Source organism: Myotis nattereri (genome assembly GCF_964212035.1).
Source record: "Myotis nattereri genome assembly, chromosome: 2".
NCBI classification, from domain to species: Eukaryota; Metazoa; Chordata; class Mammalia; order Chiroptera; family Vespertilionidae; genus Myotis; species Myotis nattereri.
The window spans coordinates 74,115,743-74,140,280 of record NC_138076.1 but is presented as its reverse complement, the minus strand read 5'-3'; the positions used below and the strand labels follow the sequence as shown (position 1 = coordinate 74,140,280).

Here is a 24,538-nt window from a genome sequence, read left to right as displayed (position 1 = left end):
GTGGCCGCTGCTGGGTGTACCATGTGTCTCTAATAGTGAGAGGTGGGAATGGAGGGCCCATATCACTGAAAGGCAACTGCTTTGTTTTCTTCTAGAAAGGAAGCAGGTGCAGGTACTAAGGGTGTGGCCTAGGGCAGGTACCAAGCTTAATGGCCCTACTGAATTCTATCTACTTTTACAGTCTTCACCTGGGGACCTGCCTTGTCCTCTCAGCCTCGGGTTTGCATCCTGTCCCCTAGTAACTATCCCAGCATCTCAATACTCACTGCTTACCTATTTTCTACAGAAGGCAAGCGGGTTAGTGCATAAACAGCCCAAAAGCAGTTGGTTCATTGTACAGCCATTTACAATAGACTAATCTCTACTATTTACACACATCTATGGGGAGCAGCCCTATACTATAAACTTAGATACACAATTCAAAAGTAACTTGAGGCCCACAACTATACACTCGGTAGAAAGCAAAGGTCTGTCTGCTTTATCGGGCTCAAAGTAAACCAGGGTTTCAGAACTCCTGCCGTCTTAAACTACGCCAGGACCAGCTTGCAGCTTTGTAGAGTGTGCAAAATACAAACACCCAAGTCATCACTGCTCCAGTCACAACTTACATTACTTGTCCTACTCAAAAGCAGCTGCCCAGGCAACTGGGTGACCTAATGACTAGCAGGGATGGCGAACCTTTTGAGCTCGGCGTGTCAGCATTTTGAAAAGCCCTAACTTAACTCTGGTGTCGTGTCACATATAGAAATTTTTTGATATTTGCAACCATAGTAAAACAAAGACTTATATTTTTGATATTTTTTATATATTTAAATGCCATATAACAAAGAAAAATCAACCAAAAGAATGAGTTCACGTGTCATCTCTGACACACGTGTCATAGAACCTACAACCAAGATTACTTTATCCAGCAAAGCTATCATTCAGAATTGAAGGTCAGATAAAGAGCTTCACAGATAAGGAAAAGCTAAAGGAGTTCATCACCACCAAACCAGGATTATATGAAATGCTGAAAGGTATCCTTTAAGAGGAAGAAGAAGAAAAAGGTAAAGATACAAATTATGAATAACAAATACACATCTATCAACAAGTGAATCTAAAAATCAAGTGAATAAATAATCTGATGAACAGAATAAACTGGTGATTATAATAGAATCAGGGGCATAGAAAGGGAGTGGACTGACTATTCTTGGGGGGGAAAGGGGTGTGGGGGATGCGGGAAGAGACTGGACAAAAAATCGTGCACCTATGGATGAGGACAGTGGGGAGGGGGGTGAGGGCGAGGGGTGGGTGGAGGGGAGCTATGGGGGGAAAAAAGAGGAACAACTGTAATAATATGAACCAGGAGTCCTCAAACTTTTTAAACAGGGGGCCAGTTCACTGTTCCTCAGATCGCTGGAGGGCCGGACTATAGTTTTTAAAAAAAACTATGAACAAATTCCTATGCACACCGTACATATCTTATTTTAAAGTAAAAAAACAAAACGGGAACAAATACAATATTTGTATTTGCATGTGGCCTGTGGGCCATAGTTTGAGGACCCCTGATCTGAACAATAAAGATTTAATTAAAAAAAAAAAAAAAAAGATCAACAAGCACAGGAGAGAGAGCAAGCCACCACTGAGTTCAAGTCAATGTAGACAGTCCAAAGATTGCACATACCAGGACTGTCAAATAAGGAAGAAGAGCTAAGAAAGGCCTAAAGAAATAAGAAACAGAACTTTGAAGAATGACCAGGCAGATATGAAAAAGAAGTAAATGAAACTTATAGAAATAAAAAATAATTGATAAACTCAAATGAAACAATCTACAGATTAGACACAGTTGACAACAAAATTAGTGAAATGGAAAATATATCTAAAGAAGTAACTGTAGCAGTGGGAACTGTAACCCACCCCACCATTTATTTGACATTGTTTCTGTAAATGCTAACTCTAACTCGGCATGTTTGTGTAAGAATCCTAAGAACTAACTTCAGAAGATACAGAGCCCGACATTCCGGAGATTTGCTGAGCTTCAACCATAGAAGCAGGATGATGGAGAACTAGGATGACACACACCAAACCATTACTTGACCAGCTGTGAGATCCTTATCGGAATGGACTGTGCTGGCCTGCATGCACAGAACCTTTCAACTCCCTCCCCTTGATTTCTTTGTTCTGCTTTCCCTCCTCCTTCTTATAAAAACCTCTGCCTGCACTAAGATGTGGAGATGAGCTTTGTGCCAAGAGTCCCGCATCTCCTCAGGTGACTGACACTTGAATAAAACCTTTTTCTCCCTTTCTCACTAGCATCTGTCTCATGAGTTTAGTTTCAGGGGTCAGACAGTCACACCTTGGTTCTGGTTACATTACCATGTAAGCAAGAATCTAAATTAGTCCGGCCAGTGTGGCTCAGTGGTTGAGCATCATGGCCAGGAGGTCACAGTTCGATTCCAGGTCACGGAACAAGCCCAAGTTGAGGGCCTGATCCCCAGTAGGGGGTACGCAGGAGGCAGCTAATCAATGATTCTCATCAGTGATGTTTCTTGCTCTTTCTCCCTCTCTAAAGTCAATAAAAATATATCTTTTTGAAAAAGAATCTAAATTAGTTTCAGAGATTATAAAGGGCCCAAATTACTTCTAAATTAATTATGGAGTCATTATTCAAATAAGACTCCTATCTAAAAACACACTATTTGAGATGTTTATTAGTTTTAGAGCTTAAATATATTGTTTTATGTTCATCTTCACAATAACCCTTTCCACACACCTAAGAAATGAAAAACAGCAGACTACTAGAATCCAAATCACCTGACATTAATTTAGGTTTTGTTTTCATTACATCCTTGCTCCAAAGGAGTCACAGAAACTTACACCTTGTGTATTCTGGAGCACAGGAGTCAGAGACAAAATGGAATGACTTTTTAACCAAGAGAGCAAACTATTAAAGGAAGAACAGCTGTTGCCCCATTGGATTCTTCTCATATTAGGTAGAATGTTTCATTGCCATTTTAACCCTATCCTATTTATTCCTCAACTCTGTCAAGTAACAATCAACAACACATTTGATCCTCCTGCAAAATCCCACCATTCCTCTGGGCATCTTGATGATTAATTTAGCATAATTAATCCATCTTGTCTCTCATTGCCAGTATTCTGCTACATCTCAGAGCTCTGCTCCCAGTTTGACTCAATTATCAGTTTTAACTGTTATAATTAGCAAGTCACTCCTCATCCACAAATTTTTATTCTCTAATCTGTGTATCCTAACTTAAATTCCTAACGATATATTTGTTCACAGAAGGCACATTCTGTACTGATAATTTCACCTATGAATAAAACAAATGTTTTTCCATACGCTTAAGTAAAATGGAGGGGTCAGTATTAAATTTTCAATCCTGTTGGTCTCAACCCAAATCTATCAATACTCTAAGTCACTTATTTACACAGAAACACACACCGAACTGTCACCACTGCCCATTCTTCCACTAGTTGATATCAACAAGAAGATTTACAAGACACTCCCCTTGGTTGTTACAGTGAATAAGGGCAGCAATCGGAATAGCGAGTTTCAAAAACTTGGGCTTCTTTCCACTCTGAACATTCTTTAGCGATGACCGCATGGCCCCGCCCAAGTTTTATAACGAGCTGTTTCGACTTGGAAAACTGTATCTAGCTTAAAACGTTTTTCTTGGATTGAAATATTAAGCAGGAAAAAATACCTGAAGTTCACTTTGATACGTCTCTTACCCTCAGATGCTAGGGGTACCCACCTACAAGGCGTCAATACATAAACCTGTGAACGGCCTTGAGAAATTCGGGGCAACACAATAATCAGTGTATGTCGGAGGATCCGAACAGAAGGAACCGTGTCGCCGTATAAAGTGCTGGCAGCGCTGGAAACTAGAACAAAACTCAGCCCCCAGGCCCTGCAGGCCCGCCCGCTTCAGAGAAATGGCAGGGGACTGTCACCCGCAGGAGCCGCCCCACCCCGGCCCCACGTGAAACTTACAAATTTGGGGCGTTTCTCTCCAGGCCCCTCGGGGCCGCGGGGCGGCGGGGGGTGCTGGGGGCCCTTCCTGCGCGGCACCCTGCCGTCCCGGCAGCCGCGGAGAGAGGCGGAGGAGGGGTAGGGGGCCCCGGCGGCGGAGCCCTGCGGCGGGTGGTGCAGCCGTGGCCGGTGCCGATCCATCTTCCTCGCAGCTCCGGGCACGGACAGAGGCGGCCGCTCAGCAGGTCGGGAGAGAGGAGCCTGAGGACCCTGCGCGACTGGCCTCCGGGTTCCGCCGCCCAGGTCTGCGGGCAGGACCAGCCAACCGCTGCTGCAGGGGCCGCCGCCAACACATCCGAAAACTCCCGCCACCGCGGCCCTCGCGGGAACCCACCAATCCCGCGCCGCGAGGGCACTGACCCGCCCAGGACACGCCCCTTCCGGGCACAAAGAAGTACGATTGGCTGTGCGGTCCGCTCCTTTGCCCACTCAGCCCTTCGGCGGGTTCTGGCGCAGCGGGTCCGGCTCGGGGCGGAGCCGGGTTGGAGCGCCAAGCGCCTAGCCGCAGTCACATGTCTGGTTGGGTTGGAATTTGGAGGACCGGGCTCCCTCGAACCCGGAAAGCAGGCGAGACCCGCCCCGCCCCGCCACTGGTGCGGCTCTGGAGTGTGAAATCCTCTGCTAACGTTTTTTGCAGGTCTGTGTGAAGGTCACTGGTCAAAGTAGTTCAAGGATCTCTGCTTGAAGGGGTGCCAGGCGGGAGAGAACCACAGCGCCCCAACCGCTAAAAAAATAAAATAAAAATTGCTTCCTCCACATATTTACTGAGCGACTGCTGAGAGCCTGGGTGCTCGGAGCCCGCTTGGGTGTCAGGGGGGCCACCAAAAGTCAAAAAGTGCTAGGTCACGCCACATGGAACTGACATGACAATCTAATGTGGTTCCCAATCCTTACAACAAAATAACGAGAATGTTACAGCAGTTTTAAAAGTTCATTGAGAACTAAGGCCCAAGATCCTAAATCCCGGAGCAGATCCGGAAAGGTGAAAGGAAGAATGCATAGACTTTAGGCAGAAAAGAGTGGTGGGATAATTAGATAAAAGGTATTCCAAGCAGGCGGAAGTTGCGCGAATAATGAAGGCCTTGAGCTAAAACCGTGCGAAAGAATTTGTTGTGTGTACCGATGGCCAAATCACAAGGCTCAAGCACTTTTCCCACTCATCAGAGTGCGTTGTCCCCTTACAAGTCGTCCTTTACTTTTGACTCTTTCCTTAAGTTATCCATCTCTTGACTCCCTGGAGGTGATGTGAGCCAAGATCCTGGTAAACACGCAGTACTGATTTGGGTTCAGGAAACAACCCTAGCAACTCTGGGATATTAGCACAGAGGTTTAGAAAATAGGACTTAGTTCCAACTAAGTCTTGACACTACAGTTTTGGGTTTTAGCTTGGTTTTGATGTTTGTTTTTATTGTACCAGACTGTCTATGCTAATCTCTGTCCTCAAAGAGTACCTAATCTTCAGGAGAAGATCCAGGAGAGTTTCTAATGTCTTGATGACTTGCAACCCAGATGCAAGTTTTTTTCCTGTCATTAGATATGTAATGTTGGAGATGATGTTGAACTTTCTTTGCCGTTCCATCTGAAAAAAAGAGGATAATCCTATATAAAAAAGTGTAAGATGCAAATTGACCATCACTCCAACACACAAGATGGCCACCCCAATGTGGACACAAGATGGCCTGCAGGGGAGGACAGTTAGGGGCAACCAGGACAGCAGGGGAGAACAGTTGGGTGGGACCCAGGTCAGCAGGGAAGGGCTGTTAGGGGCGACCAGGCTGGCAGGGGAGGGCTGTTAGGGGCAATCAGTCTGGCAGGGGAGCATTTAGGCATCGATCAGGCTGGCAGGCAGAAGCAGTTCGGGGCAATCAGGCAGGCAGGCAGGCAAGCGGTTGGGAGCCAACAGTTCTGGATTGTGAGAGGGATCCCAGATTGGAGAGGGTGCAGGCTGGGCTGAGGGACACCCCCCCCCCCCCCCCCCGCACAAATTTCATGCACCAGGCCTCTAGTCTATACTAATAAAAGGGTAGTATGCTAATTAGACCGGACATCCTTCCAAAGCCAGGGCTTCGAGGGAAGCCTGGGTGCCATAGGGAAGCCAGTGCCAGCAGCAGGGGGGAAGGAAGGCCTACTCTTATATGAATTTTGTGCATCAAGCCTCTAATAATAATGCCTAACAAATGCATATTGTCAGGCTTAAATGAGATAGCATATGTAAAGTTCTTAGAGGTGTCTGTGAAAGCCCCTCCCACCAGAGACCACCAGGAGAAAAACAGGTAGTTGAACAAGTGCAGTTTATTTACTCACATGGAATGAGAACATGCACTATGGGGAAACATGGGCTTTCTCAGTAAGAAGGAACCAGAAAGGACTTGAATGATTTCAACTTTACTTAGGTGATTTTGGAAAACTGCTCAGAAACAGAGTGGGGAGGGTTACTCTGGATTCCTGTGCTGTCAGGTATGGGGACAATTCAATGATTGAGTATCTTAAATCTTATCTAGAAGGATGACAGGCTAAAGAATGAGGCTAAAGCTATAACTGATAAAGCAGAAGCAGTCATTCATAGTATCAGGGAAAGGGGGTGTTTGGTATTTTGTGATTTTCATTGACCTTGTTATTGTCTGTGCTTAGACAAAGTTAGCAGTCTTGTTCTGTCTCCCTTCACGGTCAGAGTGACGTTATCTGGTGTTGGTGTTCTGTAAGTTCCATTATGTCCATGAGGAGAACAGCATGGCCTAGCCGTGAGTGTCAGACCAGCTTCTAAAAACACTGAGGCTTTAGCTCGAGGTGTCAAACTAATTCCCTGGTGTCGAGGACTGCTCTTTTCTTTCTCATGTTCTTTGCATGCTGAAGGTACTAAATATAAATAAGCAGGAGCTATTATAATTAACTTTCAAGATTTACATAGAGCTTGCTAAAATTTTTCATATAGAAATTCTTTGCAATGGCAATGTACCTGTGAAAATAATACCTTTTCACAAACTTTGTCAAAGTTTTACATTTTAAAGTACTTTTTATATGTGTTTATTATTTAAACTTCACAAGAACATGCCCCTCATTCTGATGCCCCAACAAGGAGATGATATACCCCAATGAGTCAACAATTTTAGAAATGCCACTTGTGCAAGGCTCAGTACATAGGGCTGGGACAAAGTTGAATGAGACAAAAGGCAAGCCTAAGGAAGCTTGGAATCAAGAAATGTTCTTTCCTTTATGATGTCTGTGTAGTCTGAACATCAGACAATTATTAATGTAATCCTTGTGAAAGTTCACTCGTTATGACTCTACAAGAAGGTTTTGAAAAGTTGAGGGAAGAGATGGATCATTCCCAGTTAATTTTTATAACATAAAAAAATAGCTTTCTAAGATACCTTTTTATCTTCATCAGATTGGCAAATATTATGAAGTCCCATGTTACCAACTTTTGGCCAAGATGTAGGGATTCCTACATAGATGGTGAGAGTGCAAAACTAGTACCACCACTTTGGACAGCAACTTGGTAATACCTAGTAAAGGCAAAAGTGCATGTTCCTACGACACAGCAATTCCATGTCTATATTTCTCCCTGGAGAAGCCCAAAGACACCCATACAAAGATATGTCTTGAACACTTTGTAATAGCAAAAAGGGGTAAACTCTTTAACCATCTTGTAGTCAGGGAAAGAATAAAATACATGGAGGTACCATTATACAGTAGAATCCTATCCTGCATTAAAAATAAATAAATTGGCCTCTGTGTGGGTAAATCTCAAAGAGAAAAATCACATATATATTTATACATAGTAAATAAAAATGTGTGTGTGTGTGTGTGTGTGTGTGTGTAATAACATTACAAAAACAAAAGGGGAATATACACAACAACCTCACCTACTTCCAGAGAGGAAAAAAAGAAAGAGCAAGGCATTAAAACTGAACCTTTACAGCTAAAGTATCTAAAAGTGTTTCATGTATTAAAAGAGAAAGATTTGAAGTCTAACAAAATGTTAACACGTATTTAGTCTCAGTGGTGGGTACATTTGTGTCTTTATTATTTTCTGTAATTTCTGTTCATTGGAAATGTTTCATATCGAGTTTTTAACAAAATATACAAATTAACAAGAGATATAAGAACTTTAGAGAGAGCTTCCTTACTCTTCCTATTCCTTCAGAAAATCTTAGTGTAAATTTTTGATAGCTCAGTAATGGCATTGAGACCACAATGAGCTATCAAATTCATGTAAGGAAAACATGAAATAATTTATTTTTAGGATGCCATTAAGTTTTTAAAAAAATTTTAATCTGAGTAATAAAACCTATTTCCTCCCCTCCACCCTGTCTTTCCACTTGTTTTTATCTCTCTTATCACATGCATTTCTCTTCTCTCCCTTAAAGTAATACAGAGGCAAGAAGTAGGAACAAGGAAATCCACTGCATTTAAGTTTCAGGTTAAACTATAAAAGCACTTCTTTGTCATGCATGCTTTCCAAGTGGTCAGTGAGCTAACACAAGAACCACGTAATTACAAACCTAATTCAAACCTAATTGCTTTAACATTACCACTTTCACCATTGTTTTCGCACCTAACTATAGCAGGGTACAGCACACAAATTCTATAGCATTTTGTACTTAATGATAAGGTGGTTATAATAATTATTTGGTTTTGTACCCTCAGTCCAAACCCTCCATGACAGGAAATAATAGTGTTGCTTGCTCTACCAGGTTTGAGGCATGGCTCCTTCCACACTCTCCACATGAGTGTCTGTCTTGGTTAAATGTTCAGTGTTTTACAGTATAATGTTAGATGGGAGGAAGCAAATTATGTGCACAGAATGATCACTAGTATAGTTCTATAATGTATGTGTCTACATTAGGGTTTGTCAACCTTGACATTAACATTTGGACCTGGATAATTCTTTGTTGGGGGTTGGGTAGGAGACTGTCCTGTGCATTTTAAGATGTGTAACAACATACCTGACCTTTACCCAAGGTGTCTCAGGTAACCACACAGTACAGGTAATAACGACTCTTACCCTCGATGTCACCCCAAATATTCCCAAAAGGCTGAGTCATATTTCATTATATTATATGAATACTAGAGGCCCAGTGCACAAAATTCATGCATGGGTAGGGTCCCTAGTGGCTGCCAGCTGCAGGCCACGGCCTTCCTTCATTCCACACCGCCTCCTGATGGTCAGCACACATCATAGCAAGCAATCAAATTCCCAGTCGGTCAAACTCCCGAGGGGACATTTTACATATTAGGCTTTTATATAGAGAGATAGTATATTTATTTTATCCATTCATTAGTCAATGGACAATTGTGTTGTTTCTACCTTTTGACCATAATAAATAATGACTATTATAAATATTCATGTACAAGTCTTTGTGTAGACATAAGTATTCATTTCTCTTGGATATATGCACAGGAGAGGATTTCTGGGACATATGGTAACTCTACATTTTAGGAACTACCAGACTTTTCCAAAGTGGCTGCGCCATTTTACATTCTCTCCAGCAGGGCTTGATGTTCCAGTTTCACCACATCCTCACCAACAATTACTTTTGCCTGACTTTTAATCCAGCCATGTTAATGGGTGTGAAGTGGTATCGCATTGTGGTTCTGTTTTGCCATCTGTGTTTTGTAAATAAAATGTTATTGACCTGTAGTTATGCCTCTTCTTTTACATATTGTCCATAGCTGCTTTTGCTCTACAATTGCAGAGTTGTGGTTGCAACATATGGCCGTCAACGCATAAAATACCTGCTATCTGGTCTTTTACAGAAAGATGTTTTCTGACCCCTGCTAAGTGATTTTCCCCTTAATGTATAACAATTGATTGTATTTGGTTCTTTCTTTTTTTAAAATGATAGTTTTATTCTAGTAAGAAGCAAATATTAATTTTAGACAAATGTTTCCAATAGAGCTAAGTATACCCCTTTGCAATATTACACACACAACCTTTAACACCATTTTTTAAAAATCTGATTAACAGGGTCAAGAAGATCTTGCCACCATAATGAGTCACTGTGGACAACAGAGATGATTTAAAGCAAAATTAAAACCAAAATTATTATATGGAGATGTGATTCTTCTTAAAATATATTTAAGCAATTTGTGCTCTGTTTTTTCTCCAGAGTCTTATACTATAAGCTCACATAGAAATTCTTCATAGGGAATGTAATTAGTATAACACAGTTTAATGTCATGCTTAATAGTTTCCCAGGATGTTTTGATTAGAAAATTAATCTGCCCATGTCCATAGATGATAGAGCCATTTAAAATAGAACAGGAATATTTCTGTTAGTGTGAGACACTTAACTAAGGTTAAGCCAAATGTGTCACTACCAGAGTGCATTCCCAATATTTTAAATAAATAGCAAAAAGAAATTGAGTAATTATTAAGACTATTATGAGATTACAGTTTAATTCCTTCATTTTAAAGCACAATTACTAATGCCTCAATATAATATGCTAAGCCACTTGGATAATAATTTGTCTGATAATAGCAAATATTAACTATGTCACTCAAAGCTAAAAATATATGTAAATAAGCTAGAAGAAGTCTATGGTGCCCAATAGAGAATTTCAAATTATCTTTTTCTTTCATCTATGTCTCTTTCTTATCACCATATATGTTTGCTTTTTTTAAAAATCCTCACTCAATATTTTTCCATTCATTTTTAGAGAGAGGAAGGGAGGGGGAGAGACATAGAGAAATATTGATGTGATGTAAGACCCACCACCTGCTGGGAGATCGAGACTGTAACTGAGATACCTGCCCTTGACCAGAATCAAATCTGGGGCCCTTCAGTCTGAGAGCCAACACTCTATCCACTGTGCCAAACTTGGTAGGGCTATGTTTGCTTTTTTTTTTTTTTATCTTCAAGTGAATTGCTGTGTTTGGACATTGTATGAAACCTGTCTTTACTGAAACCTCTCCTGAAGGCATTTATTTGAGTGTATTAGTTGCTTTGTGTTCTAATTTTTTAGTTGAACCCATCTTAATACAGTAAACTAAAACCTATTTTGTCATTTTGGTGTGATTAACATATTGATGTCTCTAATGGACATGAAAGGGTAATGTATAATTAGTGCAATATTTAGCAAGGTAAACATTCTTACCATTTTGCTGACGAAGACTGAAATATTTACAATTTCCAGTAAAATCAAGCTCTGTCTACACACTGTCCTGAAACTGTGGTCACAAGTCACGAGGGAATTTTATATTGTCAGATCTTCATTCTCAGTCCTTAGCAATCTCTCCATCTGCTGCTGTTGATTATAGTCCTTTTTAAAATTTATTTTTATTGATATATAATTGATGTGTAATATTATGTTAGTTTCAAGTGTACAACATAATGATTTGATATTTGTATATATTGCAAAGTGATCACCACAATAAGTGTATTTAACATGTCACCATACATTAAAAGTTTGTTTCTTGTGATGAGTATCCTTCTTGAACATCGCCTCTCACTTCTTTCTACTGTCTTCTCTCTCAGCATTCTTTGCCTGACTTCTGCTCAGACCGTCTTTCTCTTCTCTGTCCCCCGGTGTGATAGTACGTCTCACCCTGTGGGATGCCTCAAGGTACAAATCCTAGTTCAGTTCCACTTTGTGTGTGACTTCCAAATAATAAGATGGCTGGAGGAGTTAATGCTTACACCTTATAAGCTTGCCTCAGTTTACTCATCTGCAAAATGAAGAGGTTAAATGGGATATTTTAGACCCTCTCCCTAGCAACACTTAAACCAACACTGCTCTTACCTGTTGTATGTATTATTGTTCCATGGGGTTTCATGTGAGATGAAAAAGAAGTCTGCAGCCCTTGGCCAGTATGTCTCAGTTGCTTGGAGTGTTGTCCTGTACACTGAAAGGTAGTGGGTTTGATCCCCCACCCCGTGATTGTTTTTCTCTCACACATTGATGTTTCTCTCTCTCCCTCTCCCTTTCTCTCTCTCTCTCTTTCTCTCTTTCTCTCTCTCTCTCAAAAAAAATCAATAAAAACATATCTTTGGGTGATGATTTTAAAAAAAATTCTGCAAAAAGGTAAAAACTTTATTAAATGAAGAGGAATCTAAATCAGTGCTTCTCAATTTTTTTTTTTTTAACTATGGCCCCTTATGAGTCTTTGTAGACATTTTTTCTAATTGCCCCCTGTGAAATTTTAATACTTTAGATATAATGTATATTTGTTTAAGTACTAAATGTTTATCAGTTTTTTACATAAAAAGTGACCATTTTTTTTTACCCCCAATAACCAATTTTAATACTTTGAATATGGGGAACTAAGGGTGATAGTGGCTTCCCTCCCATTCTCTAAATGCTCTAAATAACCCACTGAATGACTGAGTGACTTTGAGTTACTCATCCTCTGAGAATCTCTAGTTTCACTTATAAAACAGAAGAAATAATTTATAAGCATATTGTCAAGATTAATTGAGGTAACATTACAGGGTTGTAGCAAAGTGCTTGGTACATTAATATATGCTCAATAAGTGTTAATTTTTCTTCTCCTTGAAAATCCCATTCAATCTGACGTTTTATAAAATCACAGTTCTACGTGGATATTCTCGATTTACACATTAACAAAACCGAACCTCTCACAATCCCAGTCTCAATGCCCACATCTGCCAGTACCACCACTGTCCTTCAGTACTCCAGATACAAAGCCTGGAAGTTCTCTCTGACTTTTCCTTTTCTTTGACAAATTACACCCAACTCAAGGGGGTATGGGGTCAAAAATGAGCGCCATCCAAAAACCTGGAAAAGGAGGAGCAAAGTAAGGTTGCCCTTCTGAGAATTCAACTAATCAAATTAGCACATGCTGGTTTTTTTCTGGGTTAAAAGGTGGATAACTTTGACTTCACAAGGATATTAGTCCCTGTAGAGAAAGATATCATCAGAAGTTTCGCAGTTAGAAGGAGAAAGGAGAAATCATGAGGCTATCGCACAGACACCTAAAATTCAGCCCATGTGAAAAAAAGTGAACTCAGGCATTTTCTCTTCACATCTGCTTCTCACCCAGTAGGCTCACCTTAATGAATAGCAACAAGACCTGCCCACTTACTTCACAGAAGCCTGCTTCATTTCACACCCAGCCTCTAAATTTTGCCAATTTCTCATCCTTAATACCTTTCAAATCCATTCTCTCCGCACCATCGCCCCTGCTCAGACCAGGCTCTGCCCCTGTTCACTCTCTTGGCTGAACCAGGCTCCAATTGCTTTCTCAGTCCGCACTCTGATCCCTCCACACATCCTGCCAGCAGCTGCCACAGAAATCTCTGTGAGCAGAAATCTCTATCTGATAGTCTACTTACTGCCCAGGTTTAAAATCCAGCTACTCCACCCTCCCTCCCCTCCAAAAGAATAGGAGGGGAAAGCTGTCAAGCAGATACTGCCACAAACCAAACTGATGTGGCAATATTGCCTTATTAGAGAATTGGCAGTGGAAAAACATTTTGACGAATTGCTTCATGTCATAAATGTCTACCTTCTGTTGACCTTAAAGGAAACAAACTTGGCCTAGCATAGAGAATGGAGTGATCCCTGAATGTAGCAAGCTTTTAATGCACTTAGCCAGTCACCCACACTCAGCAGATCCTTTTCTCTGCACTTTAAGATGTTTACTTTTTCTTCCTGCACAGGAAGAAGAGATCTGCATCTTAATAAGTAGAGAATTCACTCGGTTTCAGTGTCAAAATGTTTTTGATTCGTTTTTAGAAACAATTTCTTTGGGAACACGGTTTAATTTCTCAGTATTGTTCTACCACTCCTGTAATTAGGAAGCCAAATTCATAGTTCTGAATTGTTTAAATTTGGATATATTTCCTCTCTTAATTTTCCTAGTTTTAATTTTACTACAAAACCTCTTCAAAATTCTGCAATTTAGATCTATATTGTCATCTCTCTTCTTTTCCAATAATTTTTTTCCTTTACCTTAGGTTGTGTCGTCAAAAGTAACTTCCCAAGATTTTTGTTTCCTTAAAGGCAAATGCTGGAGCCTAATTATCATCCCACCATATGGTTTCTCCTCTCTGCTTTATTCCTCAAAACTATCACGCAGTTCTGCAATTGCTATCGAAATTCATCGGACCTCTTCCCATTATACGTGTATACCTCTGAACTTGCCATCTGTTGTTATCCTTCAGGTGGTTTCTAAATCCTGAATTCATTTTAAGGTCTTGCCATTTCTATAACTCTATTTCTCACCTCTCTCAGTGATATGATTCCCTAAACCTAATTTCTACTTCTTACTAACAGGCAGGGGTGAACTGTTGCAAACAAAATAAAACATCCTCTCATCGTTTACACCATGACAAGAAAAAGTTGCACCATACCCATTTTCTGAATAGTGGTCTTGAGCAAGGACAAATTACTTTGGCAAAGGAAGAAATGAGGAGAGCTGTTCCAATACACTATTGTCCTATTGAAGTCCTTGGGGAAGATGAACACCCAGGGGACTCTAGCCCAGAATGTTTTTGACAGATAAAACCACAAGACTATGGAAACATATGTTAGCCTTCCATCAAATCTCTGTTTGACCTTAATGTTCAGGCATAATCTGTTTACTTTTAGCAACCACATGACCAAATGTTTTCGAAATTAAGTAGTACTTGCGGTTCAACCTAACTTTCTAGACTGAGGTTTCAGAAGACAGAACCTCATTCCAATATTTCAGAATGTGAAGTATCTGATCTTTTTCATCTAATTAGTATGTATGATTTCATGCATTTCACCACGTCCTCCCTCAGCCTTCACTCTTTCCACTGAAAGCATTCCTGTCTTTGCTTTCTGTTTCCAAACAGCAGTACACGATCCCTTCAGTTGTTTTGTTGATCATAGAGAGATATTTCTTGACTTCAGTGTATCTCCTAGCATACAATGACCAGCACCACAAACTGAATTTCAGATGTAGATAGACCATGCTTTTATAGGACAGTGGAATACTATTTTCATTTGATTTCAAAATATTCATACATGAAAATACACCCATTACCAGATGAATGGTTTACCTATTTGTGGCCCAGTAGTTCTATTCAAAATAGAAAACTTCTCATAGTAATATATTATATGCAAAAGCATTTTATAAAGTGAAAATCACCCTAAAAACATAATTGACAATTTACATATAACATATTCTATTTTTAAATATTTATATTTTAAATATTTATATTATATATTAAAAACTATACATTAGGCCCTGGCCACTGTGGCTCAGTTGGTTGGAGTGTCATCCTGAAAGGTCATGGGTTTGGTTCCCTATCAGGGCACATATGGGGGCAGCAGTTTCAATCCGCATTAGGGGGCATATGGAAGGCAACTGATCAATGTTTCTCTCTCATATTGATCTTTTTCTCTCTCTCTCCCTCTCTGAAATCAATTAAAATAAATATATAAATAAGATATATATTAGGAACTGTTAAAATTTTCATATATATATGCCAAGCATCCGGAACGACCGGAAAAACCAGTTGCTATGACGCGCACTGAGGGCAGCCAGCCTGCCCGATCAGCGACAGGACCAGCCGGCCAACCTTCCGTGGCCCCTCCCCCTGGCTGGCCCGGCCTCAATGAGTCCTGATGGGGGTGGGCCAGATGGCCCCCACCCATGCACGAATTCGTGCACTGGGCCTCTAGTATCTATATATTTAATATAATGTAATACAATATATCATAAATATATAAAATTTTATATATATATATATATATATATATATATATATATGAGGAATTGTTACCATTTTTCATTTCAGGGACTATCTAATTGATGTTGTGAAGTTAGCTGAAAGTATGACAGATGGCAGGAAAACAACATTTACTGTTAAAACTATGTCATAAATCACTCATAAGTAAATCATTTATCCTTCACAAACAATCAGGGCTTGAAGCAATCACAACCTGGGGACTGATAGAAAGTGCAGGTTTGGAGATACATTTGCCAGAATTGTTTCCATTGCAAGTCACAAATTCTCAACTCAAACTGGCTTAAACACAGAAGGACATTTCATTCCCCCCACAAAGCAGAGAAAAATACTAGGGAAGTTCACATAATAGAAGGAACTAGATCTCAGAAGCTGGACCTGAAGATTAGGACTAGGTACATAATTTGGAAAATAAAGCAGGATGCCTTGTTTAAAAATGATTAAGAATTTCAAGATTGCTACAACAGAGCATTAAACCCTATGTACAAGGTCCTTTCAAGTTCAGAATCCTGTGTGATCATACAGGCTGCATACCCATAAAGCTGATCCTGCTGGTGACTCAAGTCAACCAGGACCTTCCTTCTTTCTTTCTTCCTGACATCTCATACCTACTTTCCTCTGTTTCTTTTTCTGTCTTTTGCTCATTCTCTGCTACTGCAGTGGCTTAGCCAGTCTTCTTTGTTAATTCAAGCAAATAAAGTCTCAGAGAAACCTCTGATGGGTCAGACCTGCATGAAATGCCTAGGTGTATTGAAGCAGGGGACCAGGCAAGGGAAAGGTGAAGTTACACAAGTGGGATGATAGGATGTACAGATATGTCTAGTCCACAAGCAATTGGTGGGGAGTTCCTCAAAGAAGTTGAGATGCTCTTACCAATACAAAAATAGGACAGAACAGTATCCTAAGCAGGAAAAAGGAAAATCTTTCCTAATAATAGACAAACATGTAAATTAACTGTCCCTCCACTATGCTCACCAGCCAATCAGGAGAGTATGCAAATTAACTGCCAACAAAGATGGCAGTTAATTTGCATACGTAGGGGCGAAGCGGCGGAGCAAAGACTGAAGACTCCATCCAGAGCCGCAAAGACTGAGGGCTCCGTCTGGAGTGAAGGCCTGGGTCCCGGGTGCCGGAGGAAAACCGGTGCCGGCAGCCAAGGGAAGGGAAGGCCCATTGCACAAATCTCTTTGTGCAATGGGCCTCTAGTTGTCACATAAAACCCACTGTTTGATGAGTCATCCCAATGGTTGTATTTTTTTTTCTCTTTCTGACCCACGGTTATGAAGATGAAATGAGATGATTATATTACATTATAGACATTCAATAAATTTTAGTTTCTTTTACATTTCCTAATGTTAGTGTGCACCCCAGGGTATAAATAATTTTATCATTAAGACAGTGATACAATTTTCAAATTTACATGTTAGCTGCACAGTGATTATAGCTGGCTCTAAACCTTTTCTGCAAAACCCACATATAAAATGGTTGACTGGCCCTAGCCTGTTTGGCTCAGCGGATGGAGCCTCAGCCTGCAGACCAAGGGTCCCAGGTTCGATTCCAGTCAAGGGCACATGCCTTGGTTGCAGGCTCCTCTCTGGCCTGGGCTCTGGTCGGGACTCCTGCAGGAGTCAACCAATCCATGTGTTTCTTTCACGTCGGTATTTCCCTCTGTCTTTCTCTCTCTCTTCCACTCTCTCTAAAAATCAATGGGAGAATATTCTCGGGTGAGGATTTAAAATAAAATAATAAAATAAAATGGTTGACAGAAAGCTGAAGAACACATGGCAGGACAAGTAACAAGAAACTTGTGTTCCCAATATGAAGACCATAACTCTTTTTTCCAGAGCTAGTTTTCACAGGTAGAGACAATGCATATTATTTGTGAAGATTTGATCTGTTCCTTAATTCCCCTCAGTACAAATGAACAGTCTGTAATGATAAACAAAGAGAGCTCATCTAAAGAGTTGGAGATAAGAGAGGATTTTTTTTTTAATTACCAAATACTAGTATAACTTCCCTATGAATCCTTAGGGCAAACCATTTCATAGGCATTCCCTACCGGCTATCACCTATTCAGGTATCCAGTCTGTTTTATTTTGGTGCCTTTTGCATTCAACTTTCCATACTATATCCTAGAGTTTCCTTCCTTTTACATGTGTGTATACTGGTTGCACCTAGCCTAAGCATTATTTAAAGTTTATTGAAGAATAGAAAAAGGATCTCCATAACCTTAAAAAGGAAGGAATTAACTTTAATTTCAAGGAAGAGCTGAATAGGGGATTCATTGTAAATGAGAGAATTGGTAAAAGAAAGCATAGAATCAATATTTAGCTTTTACTGTGCAGTCACACTAACATGTAGAATTGGCCAGTCACCAATATAAACAGTCAGTCTTCTTTAAAGCTAAACATTTTGACAATTATCTACCTAACTACTTGATTCTTTTCTCTGCTTTACTTTTGTTAATATGGACTATACCTTCAAAACTAAGTTTGTGAAAAACTATTTTTAATCATGGTAGATGATTAGTACATTTTTGTGTGGTTGCAAAATATATTATGTAACTGAAAATATAAAGTTTTTTATGTGTACTGATCCATGGAACCTTCTCTGTCTATATTTAATCCTTTTTATTTCCCCATGAAGCATGTTAAATGTAAAATATATGATCTATCTTCGCCACACCCCCACTTTCCTCCCCTCTTTCTTTTAATACTGAGGATTCAAAGCCTTTATAACTGCCCTGGAAAAGCAACAGTCATAGCTGCAAGATGGATTTTCACATGCACTCAGAGATACCTGAGACCAAACAAATAGTTTATTTGCCTTAATTGCCATGTAATATGATAGAACAACAGATGTTCTCTTACATGTGGTTGTCTAATTTACTTCATTATTTCTGTCCATTTACATGAGTCATTCTGAACATTAGTACTGAAAAAACGTAATCGAGTCTTCTCCTCTTGGTAAACAAAATCTAATATCTCACATAATATGTCATCTTTCAATACTAAGAATACCTATTACCAACCACAACTTGACATCACGCACAAATAAAAAATCTCTGTCATTCTTTAGCTCCATGCAAAATACCAAAATGCATTGTCTAACAGCAGCAGGAAGAAAACAAACACAGCTGCTACCACACTCTCATGCTCTCTAAGGCATTTAACATCTGCAAAAGGTTATTTGATCTTTATTCATAAATCCTGGCAAATTCAATCACTTCTCCCTCCCATATTCGTGTACATTCACACATTCTGGAAGTCTGGAACTTTGCCCATAATTATATTTAAAGCCATGATTTAAATGTGACTAGTTTTGAAAGAAATGAATGACTTGGACTAAAATTACTCAACATCAAGCATGTTCTAGAAAACCTTTTAGATCAGGATCCATTTTTCTATTATGTCTGCCTAATACTAGGAATGCTAAAGTACCTTGATCCACTTAAGAAAGAAATGGACATGGTTTTCCATTATATAATATAGCTGACCATAGAATATTTAAATTAGTTTCAAATTTTAGGTTAATGTTCTTACTGCTGTCCTGCTACTTTCCTTACTTCATCTTAGTATTTTATGGTGTTAGACATTACTGTCTGCATACTGATCACAGAAGTTTTAAATGTAGTACTTCTTTTCTCCTCATTAGTGCTGCTACTAAACTTCACTTCTTAAAAGAATGATTATATTATATGCTATATATATATTCTAAAACAGATAATTATACTGTTGAATGATACTGCCCTGTATGGTACTTTAATTTTTCAGCGGTGTATAACTTGATTGTAAGCATCCAGAGAATATTTACTAAGTTTATCATTATTTTAATTACAAAGGTAAAATAAATATGGTAATAAAAATCAAGCATAAAAGAGATTATAAAATACCACATAAAAATCTCCCATTCTTTACTCCCAGTTCTTTTTGGCAAAGATAACCACATTTAGCTGTATTTATTTCAAGTTCTTCTGGTCATTACCTCCATAACACTGAATATTATATTTATGTCTTGTTTTTTCCAATGTATTGGTACTCAACAGTACCAACTGACTCTGTTTTGAAAGACGAGGGCCCAGTGCACGAATTTGTGCACCTTGAAAGGAACTGTGAGCCATGAGGCTGCGGTGGGCAATGGGCAGGTCTCGGCCTGTCCCCTGAGCCACCACCCAGCTCCTCCTGCTGCAGCCCTGGGTTCCCTGTCTGCTGGCAGCCAGCTCCCGCCACAGCTACTCCCACGTGCTGATGGCGCCAGCCCCGCTTACACCTGCTGATGGTGCAGAGTGATTGGGGCTGGCACCAGTAGTGGGTGCTAGCAGGGGCTGCTGCCCTGATCATCCCTCAGGAGCAGGGGGAGGTGGAGAAGCCCTCAGGGGTGATCAGGGCTAGCAGCCGCTGCTTGCACCCGCTGATGGTGCTGAGTGATTGGGGCTGGCTCCAGGCACCGGCAGAGGGTGTGAGCAGGGCCGGTGCCAGCAGCAGATACAATCACCTGTAGAGATTTTTTTTTTTGTCATTGTTTATTATATAAAATTGAGATCAAGTTACCTGCACTTTTCTGGATTTTCCTATTCTCACTTAATAATTTTTTTGTGGGCAGACTCTCTAAATCTACTGGTATAATTCTAAAGAATTATTTTTAAATATTTGCAGATTTCATCATCTATATGTACCATAATTTATCAAACCATTACTTTATGAATAGGCATGAAAAATACTTTTAGTTTTATGCCACAATGGCCATTGCTTCAATAAACATTCTGTTCAAATATTCTTCAGTACTCATTGATTTATTTCTATGATCTATTCGTCCAGAAATGGAATGGCTAGGTCAAAGTTATATTGTTTTTTTAAAACTATCTTAGCTATTTCCTGATAGATTACTTAAAGACTCTAACAATGTGTATTTCAGTTCCTTGTAAGTAAGGTAAGGTGAGCGAAGCAAGGCAAAACAATTTCTTTTCTTTGCATCCTCACCAGAAATAAATATTAGAGCTCTTAAATTATAAGTCAGTTGGGTAGGATAAAATTATATCTCATTGTTAATTTAATTGGCTATTATAGACTGTTACAAAATTTGAACATAGTTTTATGTTTGTTGGTCATTTGGATTTTCTTGCAAATAACCTTTTTTTATGTTCTTTGCTCATTTTTAATTGAGCTGTCATTTTCTTGTACTTCTTGAGCTCTTTGTACATTGTGCATTGAAAAGCCAATAAATATAAAAAGAAAAAGCAATTTGGATGAGGTCAGAACTTGCTTCACTAATTAGCTGGAGTATGCATTCTTTGTGTCACTAAGATTGGTATAGAAAGAGAAAAATGGATCTGCAGAACAGAATAGTCTTCAGAAACAAATCCAAGTATAATATTTCATTATTTTTGTTACATTAATTCCCATAAGTGAGAAAATGATAGATTATTTAACAAATTTTACTGGCAAAACTGACTAGACATATGGGAAAAGTCAAATTGGACCCTATTTTAGACAAAAATAAATTTCATATGGATTAAAGTTATAAATGTAAAACTTTAAAAACATTCTTACACAAAATGTAATATACTATATGTGTAATCTATGGGTAGGAAAACTAAAATTTCTGAAATAAATGATAAGACATATTTGACTACACAAAAATTAAAAGTTTTATATGGCAAAATCCTATATAATAAAAGCATAATATGCAAATCAACCGAACAGCGGAACGACCAGTCATTGGGGGGAGGGGCCAGTGCACAGGCAGCACCAGGTCACCAAGGCACATGCCAGTGGGCAGAGGGAGGAGACGGCAAGGGGGGGGGGGCGCAGCAGCAACCAGCGATGGCAGAGGGGCAATGGGGGAGGGGGCAGGGCTGTGCTGGCTGGTGCCATCCCCTGATTGGCCGCCTGGTCACCTCCCACAGAAGGGATCAGGCCTAAGCCATCAGTAGGACATCCCCTGAGGGCTCCTGGACTGTGAGAGGGTTCAGGTTGGGCTGAGGAACCCTCCCAAGTGCATGAATTTTCATTTACTGGGCCTCTAGTTTATTTAAAAAATGAAAAGAAAATTATCGGTGTTTATATATAAATATAGAAACATGTATACTCATTATTGCTGCATAATAAATTACTTGTATAATACTTCTATTACTCATTATCTATTATAAATAAATAATACAAAAAAACAACAATGAAATTTACTAGCTCATGGTTTAGGTCAGGAATGTGGGTGTGACTTAGCTGAGTACCTCTGACTCAAGATTTCTCATGAGGTTGCAGTCAAATAATCACCTAAAACTTCAGTCTTGCCTGGAGCCTCACCTGAGGGTAAGAATCACTTTGCAGGCCTATCCACTGGACTATCTCACAACCTGGTAGCCGAGCAATTCAAGAAAGCACTCAAGGTACAAGTCAAGGTCTTTTTTTTTAGTATTTGTATTAATTTCAAAGAGGAAGGGAGAGGGAAAGACAGGTAGAAACATCAGTGATGAAAGAGAATCATTGATCAGCTGCCTCCTGTATGCCCCCTGACTGGGGATCGAACCCGCAACCCGGGCATGTGCCCTTCCTTGACCAGAATTTGTGCACATTAAAAGGGAATTATTTAGAGCAGTGGTTCTCAACCTTCCTAATGCTGCAATCCTTTAGTACAGTTCCTCATGTTGTGGTGACCCCCAACCATAAAATTATTTTCATTGCTACTTCATAACTGTAATTTTGCTACTGTTATGAATCGTAATGTAAATATCTGATATGCAGGATGTATTTAGGTGACCCCTGTGAAAGGGTCGTTCGACCCCCAAAGGGGTCATGACCCACAGGTTGAGAACTGCTGATTTAGAGGAAATATTTTAATATTGCTATTTGCCCTTTCTCTATAATAGAAGTGTCAGAGATGAAAGAAAATTAGTAAAATGTATATGAAAATCTTCCTCCTGTCAGAGCCTGGGGCGTGCCACAGGAATCAGAGTCAAGTCCCCGCCCACCCACATGCGCCTCAAAATCACATGAGATCCAGACCCGGCCAGCCCCACCCCCATCAAACTCCACCAGGTGGGGAGCGCGGACTAAGGTTCCCCCTTCAAGCCCTGCCAGGTTGGGGGGCACAGCCTAAGGTCCCCTGGCCCGGGGCAGGGGCATGCCTTGAGGTCCTCGTCAAGCCCTGCTGGGCGGCGGGGAGGGGCGGGGGAGTGCAGCCTCAGGTCCCTGCTGATTGCTTGTTAAGGCTCATTATGGAAACTCAGCCTCCACTGTGGGCGCAGCCATCTTGTGTTATGAAATCTCTGCCTGCACTGTGGGGGCAGCCATCTTGACCATTATGGTGTGATGGTCAATTTGCATATTCCCGCTTTATTAGATAAGATAAATACACTAGAGGCCTGGTGCATGAAATTTGTGCACTTGGAGGGTTCCCTCAGCCCAGCCTATACCCTCTCACAGTCCAGTAGCCCTTGGGGGATGTCTGACTGATGGCTTAGGCCTGGAGAGCGAGCCTAAGCTGTCAGTCGGACATCCTTAGTACTGATGCAGAGGCAGGAGAGGCTCTCACTACTGCCGCTGTGCTCACCAACCATGAGCCCAGCTTCTGGCTGAGCGGCTTTTCCACAGGAGCACACTGACCACCAGGGGGCAGCTCCTGCACTGAGCGTCTGCCTCCTGGTGGTCAGTGCATTTCATAGCAACCAATCATTCCAATGTTTGGTCTATTTGCATATTAGCCTTTTATTATATAGGAGTCTCTTGTTTCCTAATATTTCAATAAAATTTTGGGTCGAAAAGGGTGGTAAACCCTTTCAACCAGCTGGGTATACTAGAAAATATTTAACCCTAATCTATCTACAAGAAGTTAATAAAAGCTTATAGGATAAGTAAATTAATAAATAAATTAATGTTTTGAAGTGAGCATGATTGCATCAGTTTTCTATTGCTGCTACGCAAATGACACCCAACTAGGCTAAATTTATCTTAGTGTTCTGAGATCAGAAGTTCAAAATGGGTCTCTCCAGGCTACAATTAAGGTATCAGGAGGGCCACATACCTTAGTGGAGGCTCAAGGGGAGAATTCATGTCTGTGCTCATGCAAGTTGTTGGTAGAACGCATGGCTTTGCTGTTGTAGACTAAGGTTCCCATTTTCTTGCTGTCGGCCAGCTGAAGTTTAGCCTCAGCTTTTAGAAACCACTGCATGCCTTGCCTCATGGCCCTCTTCCCTCATCTTCAAACCCAGCAACAGCAGACCAAATTCCTCCCATGCAGCAAACCTTGCTTGTCTCTTTGTATGTCATTGCACCTCCCTCTGATTCTTCAGGCTTCCTCTTCCTTTTTTCCACTTTTCCAGTATGACAAAGCCAAATGTCATGGTCTGTAAAGTAGGACATATTGTTTTCTTCATCATAAAGAAAAAAGATGTTGGGTGTTTTTTTTTTCCACAGAATATTATCCCTATTAATAAAGTTTGAGAATTTTATTGCTAATGCACATAGCCCAGAAAGGAAGGAAACTTGGCAAGTAAAAAAAGGTTGATTTTTCACAATGGCTATAGATAACTTTTTCTATTTTACTTGGCATAGGGGAAAATATATTTTAAAATAGTATATGTTTATTGTTATACTGTCATTTGTGTGAATAAATGTTTTAGTAAATAAGTTTCAGTGATATTGCATATTTCTGTCTCTGTAAGAACTGTATCACTGATTGATACTTCTTTCTAATGTCAGATAAAGTAAAGCTAAGGGATAGGTTCAGACTTCCATTTAAAGGTGACTATCTGTCAATGCTGTACCATGTAATAAAAATAAATAAATATTATTCTCTTTTTACTGATGAACATATAGATGAATAC

At 40.1% G+C, this 24,538-nt stretch overlaps 1 protein-coding gene across 4 annotated transcripts in view; it reads right to left on the bottom strand.

The window, feature by feature from the left end:
• The window catches only part of DIAPH3 (diaphanous related formin 3), a gene marked incomplete at its 5' end in the record, with an annotated part of 567,305 nt that extends 563,031 nt beyond the window's left edge, over positions 1-4,274 (bottom strand). For 3 of the 4 annotated variants that reach the window (XM_081083268.1, XM_081083269.1, XM_081083270.1), the window contains one exon: positions 3,995-4,174. In XM_081083268.1, coding sequence (XP_080939394.1) covers positions 3,995-4,174 — 180 coding nt within the window. Of the gene's footprint in view, positions 1-3,994 lie in introns of all 4 variants that reach the window. The other variant, XM_081083267.1, reaches the window with a different exon arrangement.
• Between the last annotated feature and the right edge of the window lie 20,264 nt (positions 4,275-24,538).